The sequence below is a fragment of the Ursus americanus genome, chromosome 29, assembly GCF_024610735.1.
Source record: "Ursus americanus isolate L20-20 chromosome 29, mUrsAme1.1.p, whole genome shotgun sequence".
NCBI lineage: Eukaryota > Metazoa > Chordata > Mammalia > Carnivora > Ursidae > Ursus > Ursus americanus.
In genome coordinates this window covers 16492569-16518768 of record NC_142155.1, presented here as the reverse complement: position 1 = coordinate 16518768, position 26200 = coordinate 16492569, and the positions used below count along the sequence as shown (strand labels likewise).

General features: G+C 33.9%; 1 protein-coding gene across 1 annotated transcript in view; it reads right to left on the bottom strand.

The window, feature by feature from the left end:
- Positions 1-26200, bottom strand: part of EYS (EGF-like photoreceptor maintenance factor) — a 1472906-nt gene that overhangs the window by 1378851 nt on the left and 67855 nt on the right. Inside the window, 3 exon segments of the mRNA XM_087856898.1 lie at positions 16722-16752; positions 16755-16851; positions 17994-18187. Coding sequence (XP_087713024.1) covers positions 16722-16752; positions 16755-16851; positions 17994-18187 — 322 coding nt within the window.

Genomic DNA, 26200 nt, shown 5'->3' with positions numbered 1-26200 from the left:
ATGAGATAGATATTTTTCTGGAATGTGTAATTAAGAAATCAAGGGAAAGAACACAAATACACAAAAATAAAAATGCAAAAGGGAATATGAGGACAAATGGAAGCTAACTACACTACATATTCCTCAGTGCAAATATGCTAAAAAGTTTATGTCAAAATATAGATTGCCAAAATTGAATGAAAATAAGAATAGCTGAATAGAACAAAATATTTGGTGAAACTAACTAAAAGATGCTGGGCTTATTTATTTACATGGATGAAGAATTCTAATCCCTATGAAAGAGATGATTCTCATGATATGTAAGTCTTGATCTTTAGAAAATGTATGCTAGTTATCAGAATTTGGATGCAAAAGCCTCAAAATGTATAACAAAAAGAGTTACCACCAAACTCATATTTGAAAATTAAAATAAATATGCTGTATCCTATTTCTAGGAATTTATCCTAAAGAAATAATCAGACATAATAAATATACATTTATTTCCATATTTCCCCCATGATATTCCAAATGAAGTGCCTACAGAAAGGAGACAACTGCTAATGTAAGAGGTCATTCTAGTCTACCACCCTAGTCTGCCACCACTGTTCCCATGCTACCAATAATCTAAGGACATTATAAACAAGAAGCCAATTCCTGTCCAAATTATCCGTCCTTCAGAAACCTTGGTCATCAAAAGTATCACGTTAATGAATCTGATTCTCGTATATTTTTTAAAAATATATTTTATTTAACTAATTTAGTACCAATTTCGTTTTTTTCCATCCATAAAGTGCAGATTTTGTGCTATTCTACTACTCTTGAACTGAGAAGAAACATGCTGTTCTCAGGCAACTGCAAGTGGTTCTTCATGACTAGAGCTCAAAGTAAATAATGAGAGTAGCAAGAGATGAGAGGAGAAAGAGATCATCAAGGAATTTGTAAGAGTTACCAATATTCAGAAGTATCAAACACTCAAGCGTGAAAATCAGGAGACTGGAAGTAGGGAATGGGAAGGAAAGAAAATAAACAATCAACCAAGTATAAAAGATGTAAGAGGCCTTGTATGAATCGATGATATGTTATTATGCTGAAGACTACGATTAACTAAAATCTCTTTACTTGAAGTTCAAAAAAAAAGTGAGATTGAGATGCTTCAGAGAGACAGAGTTGTCAGGTAAACCTTTAGGTCAGAAATTAAGGTAAAGCCTCATCTGCTTACCTTCAAAAATGCTGTGTCCTCCTATTATCTGCTATCCACTGGTATACATGGGATCATGTAAATCCATGGTGCTGTTCATGCTGCTACTTCTTACACTGTGATCATTTCATAAAGTCAAATTCTCCAGGGCCTGAACTGCAGCACTAACCTTTCATGCTGGCTGTACTACAGCAGCTGCTACTCTTCCCAGAACACTGTGTCAACTCACTGCCCATACCTTCACGTCTTTTTGACCCTATCCATGTTAAACTTTCTACTGTGCATGCCAATACCACTGCCAACCCAGTCTGCTTCTCAGCTTTCCACTGCCCGTGGCTTTGCTGACTTCACTGATAACCACTTTTCCTATGAAGTAGCTAGGGAACTGTTCTACCTCCTTAGAGAGCCATGCATTTAGAAGATTCTCATAGCAGACGTCTTCATACTTAGGTCCTTCCGGTTTACATATAGCTCTTTACAATCAGGAGATCCATGGATGAATCCAGGCACTGGTACTCATTTCTACCCTTGAGATAAATTCTCCTTTTTGGAGAGAAATATTCTTTTAGGGTTTCACAGATCCTTTCTTGTTCTTTTCTTTTTCCTCCCTCCCTCCCTCCCTTCCTCCCCCCTCCCTTCCTTCCCTACTCCCTCCCCTCCTTCCCTCCTCCCCTTCCTTCCTTCTCTCCTCCCCCTTCTTCCTTCCTTCCCTCCTTCCCTCCTCCCCTTCCTTCCTTCTCTCCTCCCCCTTCTTCCTTCCTTCCCTCCTTCCCTCCTCCCCTTCCTTCCTTCTCTCCTCCCCCTTCTTCCTTCCTTCCTTCCTTCCTTCCTTCCTTCCTTCCTTCCTTCCTTCCTTTGCTCTTCATAGTTCAGAAAATCTCTCCCCTGCCCCCCCAAAAGAAAGAAAGAAAAAGAAAAAAAAGAAAAGAAAGGTTCAAAAACATTTATGTTCCATTAAAGGTAACCTTCTATTTCCTTGATGTATAGCCAATCACATAATCTTTACTATGGTTTTCTTGGGGGGCAACAAAAGTTAATTGTTTCACCAATCTAGATACATAATTTTCCCTGTGGAACCCCATATTCCTTCCTCATGATGTTTACTTTCCTTTCCACTAACAAATCCTGGAGCCTTGGTCACATAATTTATTTCTTTTAGTTCTAGACCTTAAATACAATCTCCTCTACAGATGTCCCATCTGCTTCAGGAGCCCTATTTTAGCACCTATTTTATATTATATATGTACCTTTATATTCTATCATTATCCTTTGCATTCACCTGTATGACTATATGAACATGTAAGTGCACACGTGCACATGTACACACATACATGCATACATTTTAATCTACATTTTTAATCCATATTCCCTTTTTGAAATTTTTATCCTAGTCCATTTTATATTTAGAACAAATATTTTAGAGTTATCTTCTCAGATAGATCACCTGGATGATAGGCTTTCTGATTGTCTGCATAAATATAAATATTTCTCTCACTACCCAATATATAGTAGTCATGTGTAAGATTTGGAGGAGGCAGTATTTTCTCTTGATAGTCTATAGATGCTTTCTAAAGCTATAAATGTTATACCACTGTCCTGAAGCAACTGGTACTGAAAATAAACAATGTGATGTCATGCTGATTACTTTTCTTTTGTAGGTAAATTGTTTTTTTCCTGCCTTAAAGCTTGATAGATATTTCACTATGTGTTTTTTATCATCAATCTAGCTTGGATAGAGTGTTTTTAATACTCAGACACAGCCCTTGCTCCAGCTCAGAGAAATATTCTACAACTTGATTAATTATTGTTTCTCCTCCATATGTTCTTTTTACTCCTTCCAGAGCTGCTATCATTCATATGTTAGATCTCTTTGATCTCTTCTCCAAGATACTCAACTTTCTTCATCATGATTCATTAACTAATTCATCCATTAAGCTCTTCAATAAATAATCTTTGAGCTCCTACTGTAGGTGGTCATTTTTCTAGCCACGGTGCATTTTCAGTGAATAAGTTTTTTTTTTTTTTCCTCATGAGGTTCATCTTTTAGTGGTAGAGGACAGTAAATAAAGACTTAGATAAAGAATATTTCAATAGAAATGCAGGTTACAGTGTATGACAAGTGCAGGTGGTTGTTGTTTTCCCAAAGTTTGCATCAGGGACAGCTTCATGGGCAATTACTATTTCATAAGACCAGGATAAATTTAGGGTGAGGTCATGTCTGTACATGAATATAAAAGCAGATTCCCTTATATTTACTCTTTTTTCTATTTTAAAATACTTCTTCCATAAAGCATTTTAGATTTCCATTATTTGGATTACCACCTTCTTTCCAATTTTCTACCCATGTTGTTAATTGAATAGTATGCTTTTGAGTTCTAGTCTTGATATATATGTATATCTATACACTCTCCTCCAGGATCTTTTCACTTATTTTGACTACAGTTCTTTAATTTTATATGACCTCTCTCTCTTCCAGAGATTCTAATATCCTCAAGTTATAATTGTTTTATTTTAACTCATGTTCCTTTCCTAAGTCTCTGGCCTCTCTTGCATCCAGTATTTTTTAAGAGCAGTATCCTTCAGTGAATGGAAGGAAAAATTGGGCCAAGAAAGTTGAAGCAGCCAGAACATCAGTCCTCTCCTTAGGGTCATGGATCTGGCCTCTCTCTTCCTTGGGATTATGGAGCAAACTCTCACTGAGAGCCTTTGGTCCTTAAACTCATAACTTAGTTGAGTCTTTGTGGCAAAGGAGAACAAGAATACTTAAGTAAGTTAATTTGACCTACCTTCAAATCAGTGTTTATACTGATGAAGTCACTGCTATTTTCTGGTTATTGTTCTGCTGTCCCTCTGCTAATTTACAAATGCTACCTAGCTCACAAAGCAAGAGAATCTGCATAAGTTGCTTCTGTTGAGATAGTCAAGGAAGCTAAGACCTAACTCATTTTAGCTGCTCAAGGTGTCTAGCAATCATTTTGGTCAAAGGAGTCAGCTGTTTCAAGTATGGGGAGAGGGGAAAGAAATGCTGTTCAGATCATCATGTTCTTGGAATATCCAATGTGTAATTATATTTTTGTTTAGAACTATTGTTTTGTAGTAAATATTAAAGTAGTAGGAAACAGTAAATATTTTTTGTAAACCTCGAGGGTAAGAGGGATGTAAATAATTTTGATGAGAATGTTTAAGGTGTTATTTTTAGTGGTAAAAAGGGAGATAATATATAGAATGACAGAAGATCTGAATAAGATACATGTAAGGAAAAGAAAAGAAAGATAATGGAAATAAAATACGTTAGTGGAAAAGCTAGGAGAAAATAAAACACACTTTTATCTTCTCCTTTTCTTTTTCCTCCCAAAATGATTTCCTATAACTGCCTGAAATGTGTCTCCATTATTGGGTTGCATTTTGTCAATTAAGCCAATATTTATTAGACAATTAGCTTTACTCTATTTCTTGGACAGAGTATCCCAAACTTTGCTCAATGACCTATGGAATACATGCTACTGGTTTTAATGAGAAGTGTTAGGTTCTTTTGGGGACACAGCATTGAATAAAACAGAGTAATAACAGTAAAATTTCATCACCAGCATTTTGACAAATATGTCATGTAATGCAGAAATACTGGCATTTACTACATATATTTATTTTTAAAATGTACAGAATTCACAAAATAAAATGAAAATCAGTGAACCTAAATAAGTAGCATACAAGTAAATACAAGTCTTTAAAATACATTGTTCAAAATAGTAAGGAAAACATAAACTTAATAAAATTAAAAATGAAATGTGCAATGCTGTTATAAATAATTGGTAGGAAACGTACTAAACAAATTTATTGAAACAATGACATAATCACTCCATAAACAACAAAAATGAAAATTGAAAATTAAATATTATTTGATTTTTTTTAAGGGCTAGCTTCAAAAATAGTATGTCAACAGTTTCACTCATGGATTGGGAGCATATTCTTGCTTAAAGTTTTTTAGCTGCTCTTTCAAACTCTATACTATACTAGGAAATGGAAGGAGATAGTTATAAAGTAACTTCAAATAATTTTCTCTGACTCTGTTATCTTGAAATACTCCTATCATTTATTTAAAGACTTGGAGGAGGTTTTGCTACATTTTTTTTCTGGGTCTGTACCATTTGATTATAAGTGAGTTGTAATTTTTGTCACAAAGAAAGCATGTAGTTCACTTTTGTCTTCTTTGGTTTCATAATCTATAGATGGAAATTCGGATGCAGAGTTACTTGTATCAATTTCAACACCGTCATGTACCTCTTCCACTTCTTGGAAAAAACCCTTTGAGGTAGATAGACTTATTCTTACAATAGAAGCTTTGCAATTCCACTATATGCTTGCTTCTTGTGAATTATTAGGGCATAAACAAATGTCTAACTTATACACTACTCATTTTATCCATTTATCTTTTTTGCTTAAACTGAGTGATCGAGTCATTGTCTGGATCTCAAAACATATATGATTCCTATTTCACAGTTCTTTAAATCTTAAAACAATGTTATTAGACAAAAATAGTTGTATTTTCTAATGAAAATTAGCATGATATACTAATTTGTAATTTATAGTATTATGATTTATAATTTATGAAAAACACTATAAGAATGTAGAGAGAGTAATTGAGAAGAACTATTTTCAGAATGTTTATCAAGATCGACAGGGAAGAAATTTTGAGGTGACATTTGAGCAAAACACTCAATGATGTGTATATCAAACTACCATAGTTTTTGGGGAAACTGTCCTTTAAATAGTAGACCAACAAACACAGAGGCTTGAAGCAGAAGATGTGTAAGGTATTCCAGAAACTTCTCAAAGACCAAAATGGCAGGAATTGAGTAATGATAGGGAACATGATATCCTATCTAGATTACTGCATTAGCTCCTAATAGATACATCTATCTATGTCACTCTATAGTTCAACACAAGAGTCAAAGTACCATTTTAAAGGACAGGGAAGATAATATTCTTCATTTGCCAGCAACACTATAATACTTCCTATTTTACTTAGAGTAAAATTCTAAGACTTAAAGTGACACACATGGTCTGCAATTGTCCTCTCCATTTTCACTACCTTCCCCTGCTTTTCTGTTACACTGGTCTCATTAGAGTGAACTCAGTAGGCCAGGGATTGTTCATGGGGTACTTCCTCTGTCACAGACATTTTTCCTCCTGAGAGTTGCACATTCCATCACCTCACTCAAATCACTGCTTTCTTAGTGAGGCTTTCATTCAATGTCCTACATATACTAACATGAAGTCAAAACAAGGAGGTCAAGTGGGAGACTATCAAACTGTTTCAGATGAGAATTTTGGTGGCTTGAACAAGGGTGTTGGCTTCATAGTGATAAAAATGTTCATATCCATGAAATGTATTTATGAGAGAACTTAAAGTGTTTGCTGATGATGGACAAGAAGTGAGCTGAGATAGAGACAGAGAAATCAAAGATAAGTCTAAAGAACACTGACAGAAAAGCAGGTTTATCCAGGGATTGAATATCAACCCATTTCTTTGGAATATATTAAGTTTTGATGCCACATTAGACATGTATGAAAGAAAGTAGATCCAGGTTTACCTGATAGGATATAGGGTTAAACAGGTTTTGTGTTTTCAGGTCAATAGAATATAGAAAAAGAGAAAAAGTAGTTTAAGAATGGATATATGGCTATGCTTTGTAAAAAGGAAAATGAAGACCAAGGCCAAGGGTGATGGGCAGAGGAGAACGAGTGCAGTCAAATAATTAGAGGTGCTTGCTGGTTGTAGAAAAAGAAATTACATAATTTTGGTGTTAAAGTACACAAATGAGTTAACTTGAAATACATGAACTGTTGATCAGAGTAGAAACTTAAATCAAGGTGTTGTATGGTGTGCAATTACAGGTCAGGATAAATTATAACATATGACCATGGGAAATTTGCCAAGATCAGGAGGAAGAGGAAAAGTCATTGAAAATAATTGTCTAAGAATTTAAGTAGCTAAGGTGGGTGGATATACAAGATGGATATCAAAGTCATCAGGGAAGATGACAGCAGTGGTAGAGAAAAGGACAGCAAGCTAGATGCTAAAGCCTTTAGTAGGAGACGGGAAGGAACTGAGAGAAGAAAAGATATTTGAAAAAGAGCCTTGGGAGGAAGGAACAGAGAGTTAGAGAATAGTATAGATGATGTCCTATGCTAAAAATAGATAGGCTTTTCAGGAAGAGGAATAAATATGGTTTGGATATGATAACAAGGGCAAGGCTTTCTATACACTTCCTTACACAGGTTGTGGAAGAAGCAACAGTAGCCACCTAAGGGGACTGTATGTCCTCAGGTTTTGGTTAGAAAAAGAAAATATACAAAAGAGAACTTGCTGCTAACAACATGAGATCCAGAAGGCACAGCAAAAGAGTACTGGATATTAAGAAGTGTTGGATGTTGTACAGAGCATTATGGGGCTAAGACTCATTTGATCAAGTATGCCATGAAAAACTTAGAGCTCACACAATGTTGAGTCAACCTTTACGCACAGAGGTCTGCACTAACTTCTGCCATAATGTTTCATTATTTATTATTTACAGGGAAATTAATAAGTCCAGGACTAATGGGATGAAGGTCATACTGATGTGAACATATGTTCTCAAAATGAAGCACTTAGGGGATCAGATTTGAGGATGATTTCTGTCAATTATAACTTCCCTGAAAATGTAAAATTATATTAACAGTAGCAGAAGCTACTTTTGATGAGGAAATGTCAATAATGTCCTAGATATTTTCCATTGTAATATAGTTTATAATCAGCATCTAAAATGATAAAACTATAAACTTTAACAAACTTTTTTCTATGCTAAATTTCAGAGTGATTTATTCAAAAGTGGAAGGTAGCCTTATAAATATGGCTATTGATTTCAAGCAAAGAAAAATGTAGCAGCCAGCTTTTGATATAATTAACTCCAAGAAATTGAGGTTTCCTATTAGTTGAGAGTTACTGAGTGACCAAGTGGAGGCCCTCCGTTAATTAACAAATTCTGATCCAAATGTGAGATTGCTATTTTAAAACACATCTTTCAGACTTAATGTGAAAATGTAACTTTATTATATGTTGAAAGGAATATGTTGACCTATGCATTTCTGTGTATACAATGTTCTATTTCAAAGTCACATTGCATGCTTAATTAGGTTTGCTTGTGACACAAACTGAAAACCCTAATTCTACCCATGGCTGACATGGTGAGACATCACACAGACTAATGAAATGCTGAAACTGACTTGAGAAAAAAAAAAAGTATGTTAATACATTGAATTGACACTTAAGCAGGGCAAGCAGGCTCTAATTGCAACTCAGTGAGTAGGAAAAAGGGAAATTACAAAAGAAATAAGCTGTGAGAATAAAATAGAGCATCATTATCCCATGAAATATCTTAGAATTTGGGTGGAAAAAATAAAAGGTAGAAAACAAAAATATGCATATCACAAAATTTCTGATTTTTTTTAAAGATATAGTATTTATATATATTTTTTCCAATATCTAGTTTATGGTATCTTTTACAAAGATGACTATCAATAAATATTTGTTAAACATTTGATTTCAGAGTAGAAAAAATTGTTGTAAGAGAAATACTCTAGGTGGTTTTATTAACATTTATTTCCTGATTAAGGTTTCCTCCTTTCATTCTGATTGTTCAGAATCTGATTATCTTTACATATAGAAAATATTAGAGTCATTGCATTCAGCCAATATTAGGGTAAGTGTGTCTTCATACGTGTGTGTGTGTGTGTGTGTGTGTGTGTGTGTGTGTGTGTGTGTGATGGCAATATTAGGAGTGTGGTTCATGATAGTCTTTAAAGCCTTTAGGTGGTCTTCTGTTAAAAATGCTTCCCAAACTAGTGTATAGGGGAGGATTCAGAATCCTGCATGTCAGGTCACAATGCCCTTCCCTCACTACATCTACACCTCCATCAGATAGGATGACGATCCCTCCATCAGGGATCCTAGAAAGCCTCTCTAGAACTGTGGTCTGAAGTGCCCTGGACATTTCCACTCATATGAATGCAGTAGGGCTCATTGAGACCTGCCACTTTAGCACTGCCTTGGCAGGAGCTTCAAGGGCTGTCCACTGAGCTCTCTGAGCTCTGACAAGACCTCACACCTCCAACTTAATGACAAAACTCACAGTCGCCCCACCATGATCTATGTTTGAGGCCATAATGTTTAACTGTTTGTCACCATTTACCCCAGACACCCCAAGAACCCAGAGCCTCCCAGAGCCTTCCTCACCATTTGGATCTCCCCCACCCCCAATCATTTCTATACACATTTTTCATTTTGACTCTAATCTTTTCAGTGGTGACAACTCTTTCTTCCTCACCCCTCATATTTCAGGGGCTGGATCAGGTAGGTGTCCTTTTTCCTCACTGTGTCTTCAAAAGGATCACGGTCCCATCCCTGTCCTTAAAAATCTCAGTTATTTGAGGAAGATGCCATCAAACCATGCTACTTGTATCTACTCCTGTTGCTTTCGTAGCTGACCCTCCCGGGCATTCCCTCTAATTCTTTAATGTTTAATACCTGGCTTATTATATCGTTTTGTAATATAATCCCAGTCTTACTTGGTTATTTCAATATCTGCAGAGTTGATCAACTTAAAATCCTAGCATTTTGGAGGAGGATACTGAGGAAGGTCTCAATATTCATCTTAACTTTACAACCTATTCCCGGTGTAGTATTCCATACACTACCATCACGCATAATTCTATTCCTTCCATAATCTTAAAATCCTTAATATTAATTTCAAGTATTACATATTCCACTCACAGCCTCATGTCTCTTTCCAGCTCACTCTTAGTCCTTTTTTCTCCCCAGCAATTCTCCATTCCTAATAATCCACTGACTCTACCAACACTTCAATGTCTCTTATCCCCTATCATGTCATCATTTCAATAATTACTTAAATTATATTACACGGTCCATTTCCATACTCACTTCTTGGATACACCCTCAAATCATTTGCCCCATTTCGCTCCATTATTGTTGCCTGGTCAAAATTCAACCCCAGTTTAATTCAACACTCAGGCCATTTTATGTGGGCATATGAATAACAACATGTGGTTTGAGTATGTTACACTTGACTATAAATTCATCTTCACTAATTCTTCACTTCAGTTAGGATCTTTATTGATATATATCAATAACGTTATTATATTTCTCTCCTGCCATCTATATAACTATTTCACACCTTCTCATCTCACCTTGCTTCCTACCTTACTTGAGGAATTAATCAGAGGACAGTTTCCAAATGATTACACACTACATATTCAAAGCACCTCTGTAAGTACAAATATTCTACTTTGCCTGCTCTTACAATTGATGCAACCTACACCATCCTATCAAAGCCAACTCCTTTGCTTGTGTACTATATACTCCAACCTATCTTACCTGATATTTTTAAATTACTTACTTGGAACTTTCTTCAGCTACCACTCTTTTACTGATTTTGCCGCTACTTTTTACAGGTAAAGTCCAATTTTTTCATTCTATTTACTTGCAAACTGAGTCTAATCAGTATTTCCGCCCCCTTCTCTTCCACCACCTCCTCCTCCTCCTTCTTTTGTTTGTTTTGTTTTGTTTTGGTGGCCCATTCAGGGAGTGAATTTTTCCCATTATTTTGTCAAACTGTTCCTTAAAAAAATAAAAACAAAAAGAAAAAACAACCACAAAGCAACAACAAAACATTGTCTCCAATTGCCAATTGCATAGATCAATTTTCATTTACCTCTAACTAGATCTAACCACATACTTTGAAAAGTCTACCGTTGTCTTTATATTCTTAAAATATTTTATAGTTTCTGTAATGACCATTTGTATTTTTTTCACTTCGACTCACTGAGTCCTACATTTTATCTTCATATTCCATTCCTTCAACTCTTGGGCCTATAGTCTCAGTCTGCAAACACCTCAGCTCCCTATCAAGGCTCACTGTAAGCTAATCTCATTCAGTTTCGTGGTTTTAAATGCCATCTTGATGTGGCTGGCTTTCAAGCGTATATATGTAGCCCAAACATCTCTAAAATAGCAACTAGCATGCCTGAAAGCCTACCTTAATATTTTTGCTTGGCTGTATTACGTGTCTCAGCTAATATGTGCAACACCAATTTCTTGATCTCTACCCCTCTCGATCATGCTTCTCTTATAGACTTCCCCATTTTAGAAAATTCTATTCCCAAACTTTCGATGGAGTAAATAACCTTAGAATTATGCTTGAATCCAGCCCTTCAGAAAAATACTGAATCTTCTTTAGAAATATATTCCAAATGTGATCCTTAATTACCATCATCACATGTCACCTTAGTAGAGGTGTCAGTCATCACTATCACTAGGCTGTACTATAGTAATAGCTTCTTTGCTGTTCTCCCTGCTTCTTCCCTTGGGATCATGCATCAGTAGTCTAGTCTACAAGAGTGAGTCAGACTGATTCTTTAAAACAGTATCTACCTACTAAAATATAAGTTTATTAAGAGGAGGACATTTTGCCTGTTTTTCTTTTCTTTTTTTCTACCTCAGTAGAAGAGTTTCTATTGCAGTAGGAAAGCTTATGGAAAAGTAGGCACTCAATAGTTATTAAATTAGTGAATGAATCATTTCATTTCACATCTAGAGTTAAGACCTCACTCACTCAGTGAATCCAAAATGCTTATTATAAGCAAATTAAATAATGAATTAAATAGTTATTTTTTAGAAAATGTTCTATTTGTTACATAGTAAAGGGTTCCAGAGATACAGAAATGATTAAAACACAGTTATTCTCTTGAATATGGTGCAGAAGAGACTTATTTTTTTTTTAAGATTTCATTTATTTATGTATTTATTTGAGGGAGAGAGATGGCGAGAGAGAGCAAGAGCAGGGAAGAGAGGGAGAAGCAGATTCCCTGGGAGCAGGGAGCTCAACGTGGGGTTCAATCCCAGGACTCTGAGATCATGACCTGAGCCAAAGGCAGACCTTTAACTGACTGAGCCACCCAGGCGCCCTGAGAATACATTTTCGCAGTAATTCAAAATTATAGTAGTATGAAGTAGTCAACTATATTATAGGAGTACTTTGGTTTTTTGGTTTTTTTTTTTTTTTTTTAGTATATAATAATTAGGTAAAAATATAGCTTTGAATAGTATGAAAAGTTAACTATGTAAAATCTATGATTGAATGAAATTTGGTTTACATAGATTCTGGCTTTTTTTAAATCCTTTCAGTCCTACACTTACTGGTAGTTTTTTGGCTATGCGCCCTTGCTAGATTTCCTCATGGTGGCAAGAGGGCCTCCTGTAGTTCAGCTACATGCTTCAAGAAAATTTGTCAATGTCACTATAGAGATTGACTGTGTTACATTCCTTTAAAATCTCCAGCAGGAGGTTCAGTTTCTCCCAAGTGCAGACTTTCTGCCAAATGGGTATTTAAATTATCAAAGGACAAAAAATATGTCAAACTTACTTTAAAACAATTCATTTCCTGTAGCTAAACAAACAAAAAAAGGGACAAAAAACCCCACAACCCCCCCAAACCCAAAAAACAAACAAACAAACAAAACAACAACCCTCTTTTTTCACCTTTGTAGACAGAGAGCAATGATAATAGAGAAGAGTGGGAGACAATTCTCTGGTTTCTGTTCTCCCATTTCTGTGTCAAGTCCAGGTGCTGGAAATGGATAAAGTTTTCCATACCAGAACATTCACTATGAATGTCCTTATTGACTAGCCAGTGCTGACTCTAAAGGTTAGGCCACTCTTCTGGTCATATGCTCAAGTAGCTTTGGGGTCCTTATGTATTTGGGAGCCAAGAAACTTGAAACACGTGCGTGTAGCCTTCTCTTGTTAGCACACTATAATTATATTAAGAGTCACTGCTGCGTTCTAGAGGATAGATTAAGGATCTGCTTCTCAGGAGCCCACAGATAGGTGGGATGTCTATGCAATCTATCTTAATCTCTGAGATCTCACCCCTTTTTCATCCCCTCCAAAGACACTTTCTCTCCTATTTTCCTAAGCATAATACTCTCGAATGTTTTATAATTTGCAATCCATTATCTTAATCTCTATACATTGCTTTGAGTACTGGACATTCTCTTCCAAGATGCTTTCTTTTCATCCTTGTCCATCCCATATTGTATTTCAGAAAGCTGACCTGTGACTTCTGTCTGGGTCCTACTACTGTGCTGCACTAGCAGCAGGTCAGACGTGAGAGGAGAATAAGGTCGGGTATTTATTTCTTCTACTACCTCACTGCCAAGTTGGCAATAACCATGTTTGGGTTAGAATGTTCTATACTACAGCTCCACTTCTCTCAGTTCTACTAACTGAGTTCTTAGCTTCCCCTTTCACTAGTGTGGAAGGGAAACTGCTCCCCACTGCTTCTAAACTCAGGATGATTAATCAAACATTGTTGGTTTCCCTTAGCCCTTTTCAAATCCTTTTGTTTTTTCATTCAGTATTTCTAGATTATTCTGAGTGAACCATCCCTTTTCTGTCAGAACCATAGCTGGTTTCAAATATTCAGAGAAACTCTTCAAGCATTCTTCTAAATACATTTTTCCACTTTCAGCCATCACTGTATCCCACGAACTGCACTTTATTTTAAAAATTTCAGCCAAAAAATAAATAAAAAAATAAACGTTTTAGCCAAAGTATTAACACCTTGCCCAAAAATTCCTCAGTAATTTCAGAAAATTACCAAAATTAACTTCTAGCTGATGACACCAAGACATCAATTATCCATTTTCCTTTTTCCACCAAATTCTACTTGCATTCCACTTGCTCCCAACAATGCCACTTACGATGCTTCACACTGTTACTTATTGCTCTTAAAAATAACATTTTTATGCCAAGTTCATAGACACCTAAAGGTTTCGATAGTCTAGGTGTTAAAGGAAATGCTAGTTTATAGACACAGTTAAGTTAAAATTAACTCCTTTCTGAGGAGTTGTGGTTGTGGTTGCTTAGGTACCAAATAAATTCTCCTAATTAGTGGTTAACTCTCTTTCTCAAGGAAGTAATTTTGTTTTAGTTCCTCTCTCATCTAATCATAGGAATTTAGACCAGTCCATATGTTTAAATAGAGAAACGGATACCATCATCAGTATTCTATTCTCTTCACTTCATTTTACTTCTTCCCAACCCCGCATCTTTTTTTCTCCCAAATTCAGAATATAAGAGCAAAAGCTTGGGTTGAAGTGTATGGATGTAGGAGGGAAAGAGGTATAGGAGGATTTTCTGCATCGATGCTATTTGAGCTCATCTCATTTGAACCAGTAACTCTTAAAGTATGGTCTCCAGATCAGCAGTATCAGCATCACTTGAAAATTTGTTAGAAATGCACATTTGCAATCCCCACCCCAGATTTATTGAATTAGAACTCTAGGGGTGGGAAATAGCTGTTTGTGTTTTAAACAGCCCTTCAGGAGATTCTAAAACAGCTAAAGTCCATTGCAGCCAAAGTGTGAGAATCACTGATCTAGAAAGAACATACTTTCTAAGATAGCAAAATACCGATACATTGTTGTTGTTGCTGTTGTTTTTTAAAGGTATTTAAGTTGAAAGGCTTTCATTTTTCTTTTTGTTTTCATAAAATTTTATTTCATAAAATGTATTTTCATTTTTCATTCCTTTAATCTCCTTTGGGACAAGAAAAGGAGACTGCAAGGCTATTTTTTTTTTTTTTTGGTCATTTTTTCAACTTCATGCTTTATTAATTTATATTGACTGTATCTCTATTCCACTTCATTTGAGTCAGAGTTAGAAATGATTTTGACTGTCAGTGGTGAGTTTAGGGGGTAGGAATCTGGGTGCTGGAAATTCTGCTCTTGTGTTCCACATCTGTATGATACTCATTGATTTCTGAGGTTTAGGTTTTCACTCATCATTCAAATTAGACTTTGTTATTTCTGCCTTGTTGAGGTAGTTCTGTGTTTACTCTCTTTTCACTTTCCTTATATTTTACCTTCTATTAACCAGCAATCTAATTTAACCAAAGGAGGGGACCATGTTTTTAATTAAGTAGATTGGAGATGAGCACAATGTTTGCCAAATTCTTAAAGAATGTGGTCATTTCAACAGTTAGAACACCTATAGTGGGCCTCACATTAATTTCATGAATAAGTTTACTTCAAAGTTGTTACACTAGCTTACCTACGTGACATATTTCATCCATCCTAGAGAAACCTAACTAGAATTTGTACAACATCCATCCTATCTAGCACATGCTTAACAAAGCATTCTAGATTGAACTCCATCACTTTAAAATTAAGTCTATTAATTAATAACAGAACAATCAACTGCGAGATGGCAATAAAGCCTCTGGTTATCTAGTTTTCCTGTTGATTACATTTAAAACAAAGCCTTCTAAACAATGAGAATAACGCTAAAAATAAGGGCCAATAAAATCATCATGCCTAATAAAAATAAAATAAATATTATATATGTGAATGTGTATTTACATATTTACATAATGGTATATATATTTTTAAATGTTGATCACTTTTCTATGTATATTTACAAATACACTTGCACTATAAGGCTCAGGAGTAGAAATTATAAATTTAAAAAGTCAGTATTTTTAAAAGGATAGCACTTGAATTTATTGATAAATTGATATAAGAATGAATGCATACACAAATTTGCCTGGACTAGTTAGATCTTCCAAAATTTTGTTATAATGAAGCAGCTTCACTTCATTTTCTTTTGAAAATGTCACATTTTAAAAGCTTAGTATGTTTTTAAACTTGGCAATTAAGTTTCTTTTTGAAATTGATGAAAATACTGTCCATCTGTGATGTCTATGCATATTGTTTCTTTTCAGGATATTTAAGGCTTTCCTGTACCATAGCTAATAATTTTCTGCTTTTATGAATATTCTAACATTTTGAGGCTATTTACTGCCCTTCAGTAATGCCCAACAGAACTTACTTTAAGCAGCCAGATAAAAGTCAAGCAAGTGTGAAGAGTACAAATTGTACTTCCTAATGGTGTGAAAAACTATCTATAAAGCTATTTGAAATGGACTAAAATTATAGGCCCAGATAACTAGGTCACTTCTGTCATTTACAAATGGGTAACTTTTAGCAAATCCTTATTTAAATAAAGCAATATTTCCTAAAATCCTGCCTAAAGACCTTAAAAAACTGTCAGCCGAGGTCTACAAATTGAAGGAAGAGATTGTTTACCCTATACTTTCAAAATATAATAATAACATTGTCTGTATATAGTAGACATACTTACATTTTATCTCTTCTTTATAGACCTTTAAATATTATTCAGTTACCCTAAATATCTCCATTATACAACAAAATATGTTTTACAACTCTTTGTCCAAATTATACCTGAGAATTTCTTGGTTTTTTAAAACAACTCATAACACATTAAAATGTTTCTATTTCAACCTGAAGTAGAATATTAGATGCCATTAAATAAAATTTAAGCTTAAAACAGAACATTCTTTTATTTTTGTCCACATGGCTTTAAAACTCATGTACTTTTTTAAAAAAATAGGAAAGTAATAAATTATACCTGCAATGATAATCTTTCTCATATTTCATAATGTGGTATTATTCTTGCAAGGAAATGACTCACATGGTGTTTGAAGTTGTCTCTTACAAAGCTTGCCTGTAAATACTGGTGAACAGATATACACAGCACCCTAGGAAAGATCAGAAAGTATTTTTTACACAAGTTTTTGGATATTTCAAAGATAATAAAAGGATTCTTACCTGGAAAGGGATGGAAGCTATTTTTATAAGCATGTAGAAGTTCTCTGTACAATAGTGTGAAAGAATCTATTTTCCAAAATGTCACAACAATGTCTCCCAACTCACACACTTTTCCTACCACCTGAATTCAACACCCCTCTAATTGAGAATTAGGAACTATCCTTCCCTCCGCCTTGAATGTAAGCAAGCTGTGACTACGGAGAAAGTGATGCTTTGTGATTTTCAAAGCTCTGTTTAAAAGGCCATATAACGTCTGTCTAATTATCCTGGGATGCTTGCTCTTGGAACCCAGCCACAATGCTGTGAGGAAGCCCAGTCCTTACAGAGAAGGTATATTTAAGTTTCCAGATTGATAGTTCCAGTTGAGGGTCCAGTTGATAGCCAGTATAACCACCAGACATGCGAGTCAGGAAGCCTTTAAGATACTAATATGAATTTATAATACAAATTCAAAAATGAATCTTACTAAAATAGAAAGACAGTGAGTTGTGGAAATTATTACATTTTTTCCTAGTCTTTTTTATTTAAATGTTAAATTAAAATGTTAAAATATAAAAGTATCAAATAAATTTAAAAAAAATGAAAAATGAAATGTTTACAAAATTACATTGTTCACACAAGGGAGAATTTCAGTGGAAGAGCAAAAAATGAAACTGAAATTTGTTTGAAAATTGGGGTTTATTTTTTGTTTTATTTTATTTTTAAAGATTTTATTTATTTATTTGACAGAGAGAGACAGCGAGAGAGGGAACACAAGCGAGGGGAGTGGGAGAGGGAGTAGCACAGGGGCTCGATCCTAGGACCCTGGGATCATGACCTGAGCCGAAGGCAGACGCTTAACAACTGAGCCACCAAGCGCCCCGTAAATCGGGGTTTATATTTAAAATAGGAAAACATGAAAATCAACAAATGAAGTATCTTTTCTGATATTTCTGATTTTGAAATTATGATATGTTAATGAAAACTTTAATTATATTTGTACTTTTCATATAGTTCGGTAATGGTATATATATATATATATATATATATATATATATATATATATATATATATCACTCTTTTAGATTCAGACATTTGGTATATGAATGCAGTCTGCATCATTCTGACATGGTGTTGATGAACATTCATTCACATCGGTTTCACAGTTTTCATCAAAAAATCCTTTTGGGCATTCACAAATGTAAGCAGAGCTTTTATTTTGGCAAATTTCCCCTTTCCAACAAGACTGAGAAATATAACATTCCATTGACTCCTCACACAATGCACCTTAAAGGATCATACACACACACACACACACACACACACACACACACACACACACAGAAAATATGAACATAAAATATGGCAAAACTCATTATAGAGGTCTTCAGAATTCATTAAAAAAACCAGATTTATCATGGCATAATTTATGTACCACAAAATTTATCCATTGCAAGTCTATAATTTAATAACTTTTGCAAATGTGTAGAGGTGTTTGACCACCAGAACTATTCAGTTTTAGCAGATTTCCATTACCCAGAGACGAGCTCTTTTATAGTCACTCTTTGTTCCCAACTCCAGCCCCAGGCAACCATTAATTTTTTTGTCTCTATTGATTTGCTTTTTCTGTGCATTTCATATAAGTGGAATGGTACAATATGTTGTCTCTTGTGGTTGGCTTCTTTTGCTTAGGATAAATTCTTGAGGATTTGTCATGTTGTATTATGTAGCAGTATTTTGTTACATTTTATTGCTAAAAGTACTTCATGATGTATACACTTTGTTTATTCATTCATCAATTGGTAAACATTTGGGTTGTTTCCACTTTTTAACATTTTTTACTGAGATATAATTGACATATAACATTATATTAGTTTATTTTTTTATATGGTAGAATTCCCCAACATTACATTAGTTTTACATGTACAACATAATGATTCAACATATGTATATATTACAAGATGATCACCACCATAATCTACTAACATTCATCACCACACAGTTACAATTTTTTTCTTGCGATGAGAACTTTTAAGATCTACTCTCTTAGCAACTAACTTTTATGAATAAATGAATTCCTGCACAAGTATTTGGGTGGATATATATTTTCATATCTCTTATCCAGTTTCCTGAGGTGTATGGTAAATACATGCGTAACTTAAGAAACTGCCAAACTTTTACAAAGTAGCTGTGCCATCTCACATTCACATTAGCAGCATACAAGATATCCTGTTTCTCTCCATTCTTGCCAACATTTGATATTATCTATCTTCTTTATTATAGCCATTCAAGGGGTGTGAAATCATATCACCTTGTGGTTTCAATTTGCATTTCTATAAGATAAACACATTTAAGCATCTTCTCATATGTTTACTAGACATTTGTATATCTTCTCTAATGCCATTTCTATTCATATATGTAGACTGTAAAAATTATTTATTTTCTTAATATTGAGCGAGTGGTTTTTGTATATTCTGAATACAATTTTGTCATGAAATATGTGACTGCAAATACTTTGTCCTTTTCTTGTCTTGCCTTTTCTTTTCATGTTCTTACTTAGTGACTTTTTGATAGGAAAGTTTTGATTTAAGTCCAAGTTACACATTTTTTTTTAGTTTCATTAAATACAACTTTTAATGTTTTCTTTCATATATCATGCTCTTGGTGTCACATAAGAGCTATTTGCCTAGCCAAAGATCATAAAAATTTTCTCTCGTTTTATCAGAAGTTTATGATTTTAGTTCTTAGACTTAGATCTCTGATCCACTTGAGTTTTGCTTTATTTTTTGTTTTTTGTTTTAATATGGCGTGAGACAATGATGTGAGCTATTTCATATATATTTTTATTTTAATTAATTAATGTTGAAATATAATTGCCCCAGTAATTTTTTTAGAGATTGCCCTTTGTCCATTTAATTGCCTTTTTCACTACTGTGGAAAATCAATTGGCTGTAAACATAAATTTATTTCTGATTCTCAGTTCTGTCCCACAGGCATATATACTTATCCATATGCAATAACAGACTGTCTAGGTAAATGGAGCTTGATAACAAGTTTTGAAATTAGGCAGTCATCCAAATTTTTTCTTTTTTTTCATTGTAGTCATTTTTTGTTTTTGCAGTTTCACATAAAATTTTGTATGAGTTTGTCAATCTCTACACAAAAGCCTGGTGGAAAATTGATAAATATTTTAATGAATCAATAGATAAAATTGGGAAGAATTACCATATTAACAATATGAAGTTCCAATCAATGAATATGCAGTATCTCTGCATTTGTTTATGTTTTCTTTCATCTGTCTCACCAAAGTCGTGGAGTTTTCAGTTAAAGTTTTGTATTTAATTAATTAAATTTATACTGAAGCAGTTATTCTTTTGATATTATTGTAAAGGAAATATCTTCCTATTTTGATTTTGTAAATTTTGTTGCTAGTATATAGAAATCCAATTAACTTTATTATGTTATCTTGTATTCTGCAAACTTTAGAAACACATTTATTAGTGGTAGTCCTTTTTTTTGGATTCCTTAGGATTTTCTACATATGAGATATTGTCATGTGTTAATAAAGATAGTTTTACTTCCTTCTTTTCAACTTGTATGTCCTCTTATCTCCCCATCAGTCTGGAACATCCTATACGATGTTGACTACAAATGGTTATGAGTGGATATCACTTTTGCTTTCATTCTAAAAGGAAAATCTGTCAGCCTGACATCATCAGTATGATGTTAACTGGACAAATGTCACATATATTTTTTAAGAGGTTGAGAGAGCTTTGTTCTCTTTCTAATTTGTTTGAGTTTTTATAATAAATGTGCATTGCATTTTTTCAAATGGTTTTTCCACATCTATTGAGAGGATTGTACAGTTTTGTTTTGTTTTTTTTTTTTTTTTAGTAATATAACATATTAAATTAATTCATCTTTCAGATGTTAAACCAACCTTGCATTCTTGGGAAAAAACACATTTTGTCAGAATACAAAAATAGTTTTATATGTTATTGGATTGGGTGTACTCTTATTTTGTTGAGGATTTTCAGTATATATTAAGTAATATTGGTTTTTAGTTTTCTTGTCTTGTGCTGTCTTTGCCTGGTTTTGGTATGAGAGTAATACCGGCCTCATAAAATGAGTTGAAAAGTATTCCTTTTTCTTCTTTTTCTCCTTTTCTTTGTGAAAAGTTTGTAAGGACTTGTACTAATCCCTTCTACATTTGCAAAGTCTATACAGGTTTTCTATTTCTTCTTGAGACAATTTTAGTAATCTGTGTCTTTCTAGAATTTGTCTATTTATTTTAAGTAGTCTAATTTGTTTGTATAATGGTGTTCACAGTATTTCCTTATAATCCATTTATTTTGAATGGTCACTTATAACGTTCCCACTTTAAACATTAGTTTTATCGATTTGTGCCTCCTCTTATTTTTTCTCAGTTACTCCAACTGAAGATATATTCATTTTGTTTTCTCAAATATCACTGTTTGGTTTCATCGACTTTTCTCACAAGTTTTAGTGATTTTTGCATTAATTTTACCATTTCCTTTCTTTTGTGTGTTTGTGGTCCAGTTTATCTTCTTTTTCTAGTTATTTAAGGTAGAAGCTAAGAATATTGATTTGAAACCTTTTTCTTTTTTTTTTCTTTGTTTTTTTTTTTCCTTAAGATTTTGTTTATTTATTTGATAGAGAGGGAGAAAGAGGAGAGCGCTCAAGCAGGGGGAGGGGTAGAGGAAGGGGAAAAGCAGGCTCCCTACTGAGCAGGGCTAGGCCCAGGACCCTGAGATCATGATCTGAACCAAAGGCAGACGCTTAAACTGAGACACCCAGGAAACCCAAGGCCTTTTTCTTTTTTAATTTAAGAATTTAGAACTACGAATTTCCCTATAACCATTGTTTTAGCTACATTTAATAAATTTTGAATGGTGTATGTATGTGTGTGTAATTTCTTCGAGTAGGTTATTTTAAAAATTTGTTCAATTTCCAAATATTTGGAGATTTCCCCTAAGTTTCTGCTGTTGATTTCTAATTTAATTCTCTTAAGATTGGTAAACATATATTGCCTGAATTTTATTTTTTCTCCATTTAGTTGTTTTAATGAGTACAAATCAGAGGGTTAATTTAAAAAAAAATACATATTTACAGTGTTGCACAATCAACACAACTATATAATTCCAAAATATTTCAGTCACCCCAAAAAGAAACCCCATGACTATTGATAATTTCCACTTATGCTTTCCCCAATGTCTTTGCATCTACTAATCTCATTTTTGTCTCTATGGATTTGCCTGTTCTGGCCTGAATTTTAATTCTCTCAGATTTACTGAAACTTATTTTATGGCTATGTTCATTTGTTTATATATTGACTACCAACACCAGAGCTGAGCAAGTGCATGTTTGGTACTTGATGCAATGTTAGAGTGAGTGCTTCCTTACAGTTTGTGCCCTGGACAAGTCACTTAACTCCCTTCTGCCCAAACATGATAAAATCATGTGAATAGAATTAATAAAGTAATGAATGCTATTAAACCCCAAGCCAAGGAGTTGCAGTGCAGCTTTTGTAAGACCTGGATCATTATGTGTTTCACTGCAGAGTTGAGAAAGTTTTGTGAGATTGCATTCAATCTATGGTCATTAGGCACATCATGGTGGCAATAAAAAGTAACTACAGTAGTGGCCTGACAATTCTTGCCATATCTGTTAATTCCTAGATTTCAAAAACAAAATTTACTCTTTTATTCTTGTTGACCTGAACAGGGCTTTGGGCAATTCGCACATGTTAGAGTTGAATGGGGAAATATCTGACTTCCTGTTAAAAATGGCCTAGTTGGTCTCCAGAAATTATCTACAGAAAATTTTAAAAAGTATCTGTTTTCCAAGTTCGTAAACCTTGTCAACCAATTCACTATATATCCCAAAGCTAATAAGCATGTAACATGTTCATTAGAAAAAAAACTTTATATCAAACCCATTCATTATTATGTGAACAGGAATATCAAGAAACATTTAGTTATGAAAAATTAAATTACTTAGCAACAGTATAAAGACAAAAAAATTCCACTTAGCTGATATGCTATTAATTCATTTGAAGTTTGGATTGTGAGTTAAATTCTAAAATATAACAGCATATAGGTAGTATAAAATGTTGAGTGACCACACCATTGACATTATTTTATTAAAGTAAAGCAACCTCTAATTTCAGGAAGTCAGTACATGAATAATTATTTTGATCACACAAAGGAATGTGTATTTCTCAATGTTGTTATATATAAACATCATATTATCTTATTCAATAATTAAATACAGGGAATGATATGTAATTATATTTAAGACATAACTGTTAGCATCATGGTAGGAAATTTTATGCTGATACTGCCTTATATGTATGTAATGCTTGGCATTTCTATAGCACATGTGTCCATATATATATATATTTTTAATAAATCTCTTAAGACAGATCTGGAATTATTAAGGGGCCATAATTATCCAGTGTATATTTTAATTTTCTTCTAAGTTGAACTAATTTTTCTAGAGGTTAAGCAACTTGCCACATGCCACATAATTGGTTAATTAATGACAAATTAGTAATTAAATTTTGTGCATTCCACCTAATCCCATTATAACTCTATGCTCTTTCACCACATTGGTTCTGTTAAAAAAAAAAAAAAGGAAAAGACTCAGACTCAAATATCAATTGATTTTTGGAATTAATCCAATATTACAACTATAAGGTATAACATTATGCTGTCCAACATTATATGTGGAATATAAAAAAGATGAAAAATTATTATTTACTTGTCTTCTTCTACAAACGAAATTATAGAGTGTAAATATGAATCCTTACTTGTGTATGCCTTTTGCAAACCTGTTGCTTATCTTTTCATCCTTTTAATAGGGAATTTCTAGATAAAAATAATTTTGATGACTCCTAGTTTATTTATTTATGTATTCATTATTTTTTTATGGATTGTGCTTTTGGCATCATGTCTAAGAGCTCTCCTTCGGTCACTACGTTCCAAATGTTTTCTGCTATAAAACAGTTGTCAAAACAACTACAGTTATTTTTGTTAATAATGTCATAGTATATGACATAGCATATGAAAAGTAGTAAGTTAAGAATATAAGAAGATATATTGCATGGGTAATTTAACAAAATATAAAGAACAATATATTATGTGTGATTGTGTTGTTGTTGTTGTTCTTTTAATGGATATGTGGTTTCGTCCAAGACATTAAAATTACAGACCAAACTGTGATTTCCTAAACACTAACTGAATTGTGCTTATGAAGCTTCACATGAGCTATCACTCAAAAGAGAATGGCAAGATTCAGGGAAATGTACTCTTTCTTGTGATCTGATATATTGCCCTTGATGGAAGTTTTGTGCAAAGTAGATCATGAAGAAGGGAGATGATTTCTAAGAAAAGAATGGATGTTGGAAACGTCATTCATCATAGAAGATTAGCACTGCTAAAAAATGTGAAGATTCACATGGATGAAAAGAGGCTCTTCTCTTGGCCTCAGAAATTTGAGGCCTGGGCTCTAATAAAAGAGGTATATTTGGGCACTCTTATTGAGCAGAGATGTAAGTTGTCCCCTAAGACTAGGTCCTGACTCCAGGGGCCAACTGGGTGTTTGCATAGCTAGATTATGAGCTAATCTAAATGTTGTCCATGAGGTGAATTCTGAGGTCAACTCATCTAGTGTCTACATATACATTTCCTGACCTAACTCCTTTTCATTTTCCTTTTAGCAATGCCATATTGTGCATGTGATGGTGTGGATTTAACATTGCTATGGGGAATCAAAAAGAAAATTTTGCACATATTTGCTGCAAAGTAGCATGGGCTAGTGGCAAAGGATCATAGTGGCCAGAAATGATCCACCAAATAGTGAAGAAGGAGTCCACAAGCAGTAGCTGATACCTCACTAGTGACAAGCAGATTGGTTTTTGGAACACTGGCAGAGACAGTAAAGCTTACCAATTATTCCAAAGGCTATGTGAACTTCTTATCCACCCATATACGGTCTAGACAATGCGATCTTTTTTAGATATTCTGGGTGTCTAGCCGTAGCCAAAGCTTTTAAGTGCTAAGACACTTCCTTCCATCTCTCACTTTTCTTGCACTGTCCACCTGAAGGTCACATGTTCTAGCTGGCATATCTAAAATACTCCATCAGACTGGATTCCTGAGTTTCTACTTGGAAAAGGTCTACCCTGCAGAGGCACCAGATGTTCAACAGCCGCCTTGTGAAAACAAACAAACAAACAAACAAACAAACAAACCAGAAACAAAAACTGCAAACAAACATTAGTTTAAGGTATATTAGTTAATTCAACATAAACCAGCCTAAAATGACCACTACAAAATAATTTACCAATTTGGGTTCTGCTATAGCAAGAACTTAAAATTTATGGCATAGACTTAATGAGTGGTGAGCAGTGAGGAAATGTGAAAGGCTGAAAAGATAATAATCCACATTATAAATTATCACCTGATGTAATGTGAGAGAAATTTGAATGCATGCTTATTCAACAACCATAGCAGAAGAGGTTGAAAAAAAAATTAGTAGAATGTTTCAGTAGCAATTTACTGGTTTTGGCAAGACATAAAGTAGATGTACTAGGGACTATTTACAAACACAAATACAAGAACGGATGTATTGGAAATATTAGGGACCAATATTTGGAATGAAAATTAAGTATGGCTATTTATGGGTGTGGATTAGCATGGTCTAGAATATATGGGTTCTGTTTCTATTTCTTCATTTTATTTAAGTGTTTGTGTAAGTCATCACGTGAAAATAAACCACTTTATATCAAAATATGAGGCATTAAAAAAAAAACCCTGTTCAATGTAAAAACAATTACTGGAGGGTAAATGCAAAGGTAGGCAACACACCTTTCCATTTTAGACTTATTAAAATGCTAAGGCACATGTTCACTGCAAGCTGATGATGAATTTGAATAGAATGCTACATTTTGTTTTGTTATATTTTATATGAGCAGCCAAATAAAACACAAATAAATCATACAAAAAGTTTAAGGAAGTATAATATATCCTAAAAAAACATAGCCTATTTAGTAGGAACAATTTAGCAATCTGAATTTAAAAATAAGAACTTAAATACCTTAAGAAATGTTATCATAGAGAAAGAAAATAATTTAAAGTTAACATCGATAATTCAGATTCTTCAAAGTCTTTTTTTTTTTTTTTTTCTTTTTGAGAGACAAAGGGAGAGTGAATGCACACACGTGAGTGCACAGGAGCTTTGGGTAGGGGAGAAAGGGGAGGGGAAGGGAGATAATCT